Source organism: Colius striatus, chromosome 13 (genome assembly GCF_028858725.1).
Source record: "Colius striatus isolate bColStr4 chromosome 13, bColStr4.1.hap1, whole genome shotgun sequence".
Lineage (NCBI taxonomy): Eukaryota > Metazoa > Chordata > Aves > Coliiformes > Coliidae > Colius > Colius striatus.
In genome coordinates, this window is record NC_084771.1 from 6,647,178 (window position 1) to 6,656,118 (window position 8,941).

An 8,941-nucleotide genomic window follows, 5' to 3' on the forward strand; every position below is an offset into this window, starting at 1 on the left:
ACCCTAGAATTCCAACGTCACTAAAACTACAGGATTATACGATGGTTTTCATCTGCGTTCAGAGAGCCAGCAGACTAACACGGTAATTTTAAACCTTCTATCTATGGTCTCTTGGAAGCTATGATGTTCACAGAAGAGTTCTTCTAGTCTGAGCTGTATGCACAGACTGTCTTCTGCCCAGAGGAACTGATACAGTCTCCCATGTGCTCACTATGCCTGCATGTCTGCTGAGCTGACCCAGGGAAGGACCAAAACTCGGTGACAGTGGTCAAAGGAGCTGGGTCTGGTATCTCAGAAGTCTGGATGTGTTTCTGGCTATAGAGGGCTGCAATGGTATAGTGTAAGTTCTTGTTGGATCAGTGCAGTGCTGATTTCCATCTATTTCTGTGCAGAAATCAGGGATGAGATGGAGTTAATGGCACCTTGTAGCTGTGTTGGACATTTGCATGACAGTCCCTGGACTGCGGAGGTGGGGGGAAAACTGTGCTTTGTGTGGTGCAGAATAAATTGAACAATGTATTTCAAGCTAGAAAACCACTTTCTTCCCAGCATGTGCTAACAGATTGCTGATTGTGCAGGCACAGCCACTGCACTGACAGCAGTGTGTGACCTGCTGCTGAGCAAGACTGGGAGGCGTCTGGAAGTGCCCACGTGCACACTAGTGGGAACGTGGCTTCTGCCAAACTTGTGTGAAGCAGTGCTAAAGATTCTCTTCAGCTGTGTCTGCCCTGCTCACAAAGTGTATGCTGACCTCCAAAGCAACATTATGAGTGTTTTCTTCAAAGCAAGGATATATTTTCTTTCTTTTTTTGCCATCCTTTGGGTTGTTTTTGTGGGAGGGGTGGTTATTTGCAGAGCTTTCTATTTTTGTGTCCTGGACTAAATGAACACTGGTTTACTCTGGAAGGGCTGCATTTACTTGTAAGCTTCCAGCTGGATGGAGTGGGAGAGAGGAGGGAAAAGGACATCTTCTCTTCTTTTCCCACTGTTTCAAAGACCTTAGAACAGACTGTCCAAATGCAGTACAGGGTATGCTTCTCTCCTACTCTAGCAGGCTTGTTCCTGCTTTCACTAGAGGATAGTTAACCCCTTCAGGACTGGTTGCCTCCCTGCAGGACTGGATGTGATGCTCTTGGATCTTGCCTTTCTCTGCTGGCCTCTCTCCCATCGGGTGGCATTGACCTGTCACTTGCTGTGCTCTGAGTTCCTGGCAAGCAGAGAGGTCAGTGCCAGGCAAACACACAGATGTCCTTGCTGTGAAAACTGCTGTGCATGTATCTAGCATATCTCTCAATTCAAGGTTTGCTGGAGAGATAAGATACCTCATGGTTTGTTTGGATGTGCTGTTGGCCTCCTTCCTTGTGTGTCTTATGGCAAGCCTTACTTTCCTTCTACAGAAGTGACTGAGACAGAACTGGGCTGCCTACTGCATCTCTGTAATGTCTGAAAAATGAAGGCAGGACTAGGCAGAGTCTCTCCACTACAGAGACTGCACAGAGCTATTTTAAGTTTGAGGGTGAGCTGCAGCCCAATAATTGAAATGATGAAGTATTCAGGACAGCTTGCAGGAGAGAGCAAACCACTTGGAAAAGCTGACCTGAGAGGGAGGGCCCACAGAGCAGGGACCCTGGCCAGAGCTGCATTCCACTAAGACAAACCTTCTTGCCTCCCTGCCAGCTCTGCTCTGGTGCAGGTGGGGCTGGGGGAGGGAAGCCTTCAAAGGACAATCTGCAAGTGATTTGAAATGCCAAATTAAGTTAACTCCAAGCTACCTTTAAAACTTCACGGGACTTCATTGATCCTCAGGGGCAAATTGATTTAGTCTGGAGAGGAGCATAGACTAAACTAGTGACAGTGTTACGAGTTTTCCTCCACAGAAGTTTCACTACTATTGGAGGATCAGCATGAAATGAATGATAGTTATCTGTGCCTTTATGTCACTTTTCAGCAGACAATTTAGCAAATGAGCAAAGTGTGGCTGCTTCCCATGGCCATCCTGCAAAGTAAATGAATATTCACATTTGGGACCCTGCTGTACTGGGGAAGGCAGTGGTGTGGCTGGATGACACCCACATCTAGAGCAGAACCATTAAGTCTTATTCTCACCTCATTGCTGTAAGAACTAGCATGCTCCCTCTTTCTGAGGCAGAAGCTGTCAGTCCTCCTGCCTGGCTGCTCTTCCACCCCTCAACTTGCAATCCCTTGTATGATTAGACATTGCAATGAATATTGCTCTTGGGACTGCATTTAAGTCTGCTTCCTAAAAGAGAAGTCTGTAAGGCAAAACAAGGTGAGCACTGCCTCGGCATTGGTATGTGGAGATGATGCTCATCCACCATGCTTCACCTACTTCACATGCCTTGATGGGCTGGACTGCAGCGAGGTCCAAGCACAATGCTTCTGTCCGTCCTCCCCTACTCCCTCCTCTCCCCTCCCCTCTCTCTGCCTCCACCCCCAGGGAGGCTGTCCTAGGGTAGTTTTGTGGTGATGTTTTGGGTTTTTTTTCCCTTTTTTCTCCCTTTCTAAGCTGTACTCACAACTCTTAATCTAGCTGGCCTTGCAACAAACAACATCCCAGGAGACACGGAGCAGGACCCTGAGTACCATGATAGCTCGAGGCATCGCGGGGCTCATGCGGCCCTTGCGAAGTGGACTGAATGTGAGCACAATTCGCTTTATTTACCTCAGTGGGGTGGCTGAGCAGCATCACACACCAGCTAAGCAGAGGTCACAAAGAGGCTTCAGCTCCACGCACAAGCTCCAAGATGCTTCTGGGGAATCGAGGTGAGTAAAATGCTGAAACCTCCCTTGCTGCATCTGGAAGGGCCTTTCTGAGGTGGGCATGCTCTCCTTCTGCCTTATTCCACAGAAGAGAGGAGACACCAGTCCAAAACATGTCCTTGGGGAGGTGGTGAATGAGAAAGCATAGGCTCAGCAGATGCTGGCAGGAGGAAGGTGGTGCAGGGAGCCAGTCTGAGAGGAGCTGCTGCCTGCTTCTGGAGCTGTGGCAGCCACAGCTGGCGGCCAGGATCTAGAGTGTGAAAATGACAACACGGCACAAAGAGTCCCTTGAGCGCTGGGACCCAGTTGCCAGCCTCTGAGGAATGGGCATGGTGAGCAAGGGATGGTGGGCAGCTGGGCCACAAGCCTGCTGTACTCCTGCTGTGAGGAAATTGGGATGATCCCTGCGTTCCACTGTGTGCAGCAGATTCTCTTGGGAGTCTCATCCCTGCTGCTGTAAAGGTGGAGTAGAGAACTGATGATGTCTGCAGCTCCAGGGAGCAAAATCCTCTCTTCAGGTTGTGGGAAGCCACAGTGCAAGTGCTTGTGCCTTGCTGGATGCTCCTTTTGACAGCGAGAGTAGGGAGGTGGCTCAAGCACTCAGCTGCCCAGATGATGGCTGTAGGTGTGAGAGGCTGCAGGAGCCCATGGCACCAGTGTCCTGCCAGGCTCCTGAGGCCAGTGGCCTCCACTGGGCTTTGCTGAGGCTGCTTGCTCAGGACAGGATGAACAGTGTGTCATGGTGGCTCAGTTTCAGAGCTGAACTCTCTGGGAGAAACTAGTCAGAAGCTTGTGTTTAGAAATGCCTCTAAATGCATTTTATTTCTGCCACTCCTAGCTGGTCCCTGAACAGACCAGTCTGTTTAGGGACCTGGGCAGCAGAGTCCCATGAGAGACTGTCGTGGAGGGCAAAGGAGTCCACTCTCCTCAAAATGGAACTCTTAAAGGTGCAGGAGCAGGCTGTCCCCATGTACCAAAGGGGTGGGGCTGATGAGAGGCTACCTGGCATAGAGTGCTCATCTCTGTTTCTACAGCAGGAACCACTGCAGGCTCCGTGTCAGTTTTTTTCTCTATTCCTTAGAGATGATTCAGAAGGAGATTGCATTTTTATGAGCAAAATAAAGGGAATTTGTAGATCTCCAGCACCAGTACAAGCTGGGTCAGACTGTAATCTGCTAGACATTGAGAAAAAGACCCAATCGACATCACAGAAAATACAATAAACCCTTTTGCTCTCTGGCCTTAGAGAAAAGCTGATGACATCCTGCTTAATGGGATTTATGAAGACTCATTATCAATGGATTTTATTTCTAATTGGTTTGTTCCTTATAAAGTTCTCTCTGGCAGTACTCTTCCCTCTGTAGCATGATCTCAGTGCAAACTTCACAGCTATTTTTGTAACCAGGGGACCTTGCTGCAGACTAATGGCCCGGGCATTGTTTTCTGTTGAAGCTTTCTGGACAGCAGGAAGCTGGCCTCCTCAGATGAAGGTACAGCAGCCCCTGTGTTCCCCTCCTGCCAGCTGAACCAAGACACAGCTGAAAACAAGAGAACAGCCAAGGCAAAAAATAGTTTCATCTCTTTTCTTTACTCCCCAGTCTTTATGGAACATGGGGGTTGGCTTTCCCAAGAGATAATGGTTGGGAATTTTCTGCACCCCAAGTCTTGCTGAAGAAGTCCACGTGGCAATGTTTTAAGAAACACCATCTATAATCATTTAGAGATGCACTGCAATGATTTATTGGCAGGTAAATGGGATTAGATAGATGGTGACTGTGACTTCTGTGAAGTAGAATGAATAAGATCTGCAAACTTGAAAGAGGAGAACATTTCTTCCTCCTTTTCCATCCCATTCCATTCAGCTGGACACATTCCCCATACCTCACCTCTTGTGGGTTAAGAAAGAGCAAAGGAAATAGTTTAATCTTGATTCTTAGATTTAAGGTTCAAAGGAGATCAGCAGAGGTCTCCACATGCTTCATTTTCATCTGCCACAGAGCAGAGAGGGGTGGGCAGACAGGATAAATGCTTTCAGCTGCTGGTGTTGCTAACCCAAGGACAATTCCCATTTAACCAATTCTTCCTCCGAATCTCAACTTCCCAAGAGGATGCCTGGTGCATTTGCTGTAACATATGACTCTGGGGCTGTCACAGGTTGCACTCAATGTGTATTGCAAATATACTAAAGGAAACCAGGAGACAATGCTAGAAATGCCCAGAGCTCTGAGCCATGCTTGCTGTTTGTTTTGCTGGCCTCAGGGCTTCCAGGAGAAACATTATCAAGCTTTATAGCAGATTGCACTTTTGTTGGAAGAAGTTTGATGCTGTTTCACTCAGTCTGGTGTAAGTGAGGAAAAATCAGGGGACTGTGAGGTTTACCAGTTGTCACTGCAGAATTCACTCTCTCTTCAAGGCTGTGATCCTTTCTTCCTATGCCAGCAAAGACAGCAACAAGGCCACAGGGCAGCACTGACACTTGCTAAAGCTTGGGGGTTTGTCAGAGCTGTGAGAGACAGAGACACACCTTTCCAGAGATCTGGGAGAGCAGTGCGTGTTGTTAGCCTGATGGAAGAGGAGAGGGTGGGCCCAGCTCCTGCCAGTGGAGGATGTCCTGGGCTTTGGAGTGATGTGAGCTTTGACGTAGGCACTTGGGCACTGCCATGTTCAGAGATACTGGGTAAAATACCCACTGCCTCCAGGGTGCTGCCCTGTGTCAGCACAGGAGGTGGGATGTCCTGCTTCTAAATAATCAGGTGAGTTTGTACCCTAAGAACAAACCACTGTTTGCTTGGGTATTTCCCCTGGAACGTGTAATAGATGGTGTCAGAATACACTGTCTTGGTGAGAAATCTCTGGCACTGCTGTTCAGGGTGGTAGCTTTCAGACTGGTGAGGAGAGCCTGGTCTGGGGGAGATGAAGTGAATTCTGTTTCCCTCTTACTTGTAGAAGCTGTTTCTGCGAGTCATCACTAAGATGCTCTTAACTCTCTACCAGATTAAATCCCTTAGGCTGCCAATATAGCAATTTCTCCTGAGCAAGGGTCCCATCAGCTCAGAGGAGGTCACTCACCATGGTTGCTCTGTAAACTGGGGCTAAGCATGTCTCATCACAACACGGCTCCCTGTGATTGAGTTCAGGGAAAGAGTGGGCACTTCTAGAAAGTGTTTGTATGCACGTTTTCCTCCCAGGTGGCATGTCTAGGGACGAGGCTAAAGACCTCACTAGTGGGCTGCTCTGATTTTTGCCATCTTGTCTCTCAGCTCTGCAGAGCAGGTGACGGTGCATTTTATAAATCGTGATGGAGAGCGACTTACGGCCGTAGCCAAGGAAGGGGAGAGCTTGCTGGAAGTGGTAGTCAACCAGAACCTGGCCATTGACGGATTTGGTAGGTGTTGCACAAGCGGAGGTACTCTTAGGATTTATGTGCCTGTGCTGTGGCCAGTGGGCACCTGGGGTCAGTGCAGCTGTACACATGCCACTGTGTCCTAGTGAGCGTGTGGGAAGCAAGCTTCCCTTCCCCAGGAGCTGCCTGTGGGGCTGCCTCGCTGTGCTGAGGTGGCAGTGGGGCTTACACACCATCACCGCCGGGTTCCAGTGTCCTGAGCCGCTACACTTGATGGGTCAGAGCTGATGTACAGATTGGAAAACTGATGGCAAGCTGCCCAAAGAGGCAGGCTGAAATCTGCGTCCATCCATTGTGCTTTCTGGTGTCTTTTATGACATGCTCCAGATCTGTTAGAGGATCTTATCTCACGCTATTCCTGAAGATTACCTCTCTCACCCCTTGTTTTTCCCGATTTGCTGTGACTCCCTCATCTCTGCTCCAGGTGCATGCGAAGGGACATTAGCCTGCTCTACCTGTCACCTCATTTTTGAGAAGGACACCTTCCAGAAGCTGGATGCCATCTCAGATGAAGAGATGGACATGCTGGACTTGGCCTATGGACTCACTGAGACGTAAGCCTGCCTGCTGACCGCAGGGGATACTCAAGCCTCTGAGGCAGACTCTCAGAACTTGGCACCTGTTTCCAAGGGTACAGGACTTATCCTCAATGATAGTTGTGCTTCTAGAGCTGCTTTTGTGTGGGGCACGGGACACATTTAACAGGAACTGTAGTGAAAACCTAGCCATAAGGGCAGGGAATTTATCTGTTTACTGTGGGACCTGATGAGCCTAACTTCATGTTTTCTTCTCAGATCTCGCCTTGGATGCCAGGTGTGCATTAAGAAGTCCATGGATGGTCTGACAGTGCGGGTCCCCATGGATGTATCGGACATCAGGAGGCAGCTGGAAGTTGGAAAGCAAAGCAAACAGTGACTGGAAACAGCTCCTGAACAACTCTTATGCTCGTTGTGAGTGTGATAGGTTACTTTGCTTTTGGTTAGCACTATTGCTGGTTGTGGCTGGCTTGCAGTAGACCACAGAGGTCTGATTCAGCATAAATACCTGTTTGGCAAACCTCTTATTTAAACAAAGCTTAATGCTATGGTCTTTGGTACGTGGCTCAAGTGCTCTGCTGAATGCAACTGGACTAAAGCGTGTGGCTTTACGGTTCAGCAAACATCTGTGGTGAATGCAACTCACCCTCTCCGTGGCAGTTTAGGGAATCCTCTTAAGTTACTCCTGGGAATTCTGCAAGGCTTGGCTCTTTAACTATAGAGTGGTTTTTTTGCCAATTTGGGAAGCTTAAGAAGAGACAGGTGTTCCAAATACAAGATGGGGTGCCGATTGGCTCGATACAGGCTGAGTTTGGTTAGCAAGAGCATCACAATAACTGTTTGAATGCTGATATTTCTTATAAGAGGGAACCACTATGAATTCAAGATGTTACGTGTCACTGGATTGCTATGTGCCTTGATCTGCTCCTTTCTCCAAATACTGACCTTTCCCATTGCTGTGCTATCACATAGGTCAAATAAAATTCTAACACTCAGGCTTTTAGACTGATTCAATGCACTTTTCTGGTAATGTGAGCCTGGTTGGAATAGAAGGAGTTTGATGGAAGATCAGGTTGTCCCAGTTTACTAAACTGAAATTTGTCTTTGTGTTTGTCTACTTTGCCATCTAAATGGAACATCTTTCTTGTGAGGAAAGGCTGTGGGACCTGGGGTTGTTTAGCCTGGAAAAGAGAAAGCTGAGGGGAGATCTCATCAACATTTACAAGTACACAAAAGGTGGGTGTCAGGAGGATGGGGTGGCACGTTTTTTTCTGTCGTTTTCCGTGACAAGGGGGGTAATGGACATAAACTGGAACACAAGTTCCACATAAACACAAAGAGAAACTCCTTTGGTGCTGAGGTGAGGGAGCCCTGGTCCAGGCAGGGTGCGAAGCACCTGGAAAGCGTCTTTGAGCAGTCAGGGCATGGCCAGGGCCTCAGCCCCAGGGACCCCCAGACAGCCCCTCCTGCACCCGCGGGCCCAGCCCTGCCCCGAGATGTTCTGTGCCCGGGATGTTCTGTGTGGGGGAATCCAACCCCGTGCTCCACATTGTGGGAAACGCGGCGTTTCTGGGTCAGAGCTGCTGTGCGGGGCCATGTCTGGCTGCATCCTCTGCGCAGCGGCGACTGTGAGCTCTGTCCTGCCCCCACATCTCTCTCTAACACACTCGTGTGAGCTCTGTCCTGCCCCCACATCTCTCTCTAACACGCTCGTGTGAGCTCTGTCCTGCCCCCACATCTCTCTCTAACACGCTCGTGTGAGCTCTGTCCTGCCCCCACATCTCTCTCTCTAACACGCTCGTGTGAGCTCTGTCCTGCCCCCACATCTCTCTCTTACACACTCGTGTGAGCTCTGTCCTGCCCCCACATCTCTCTCTCTAACACACTCGTGTGAGCTCTGTCCTGCCCCCACATCTCTCTCTAACAAGCTCGTTGTTCCCAGTGACGCACATTCGGAGCCTGTACTTGGTGCTCGGCCCCAGTCCCGCCATTTGCCCCGAGCCCGCCCAGACACTGGCACAGTTTACAATCCATTAGAATGCAGGATAATCTCTCTCCCCAGACTTCTCTCGTCGCATTTAGCGCCGTTTCACCCTCCTGAAAAGACAAGGATAGGAGAGATGCCCGAGGTGACAGGCTGAAGAGGGCCCCTTGTAGTGTCTGACCTCACAGGCTGGGGCTGGGAAGCATCTGTGTCTCACAGCACAGCTCCGTGTCTTGC

The 8,941-nt window shown here is 49.4% G+C and overlaps 1 protein-coding gene across 1 annotated transcript; it reads left to right on the top strand.

Annotated features, from left to right (window-relative positions):
* Positions 1 to 2,605: 2,605 nt before the first annotated feature.
* LOC104556872 (adrenodoxin) lies at positions 2,606 to 7,099 on the top strand. The gene is made up of 4 exons (XM_010200890.1): positions 2,606 to 2,784; positions 6,042 to 6,166; positions 6,609 to 6,738; positions 6,979 to 7,099. Exons 1-4 carry the CDS (start codon positions 2,606 to 2,608, stop codon positions 7,097 to 7,099), a joined length of 555 nt encoding a protein of 184 aa, XP_010199192.1.
* Positions 7,100 to 8,941: the final 1,842 nt, after the last annotated feature.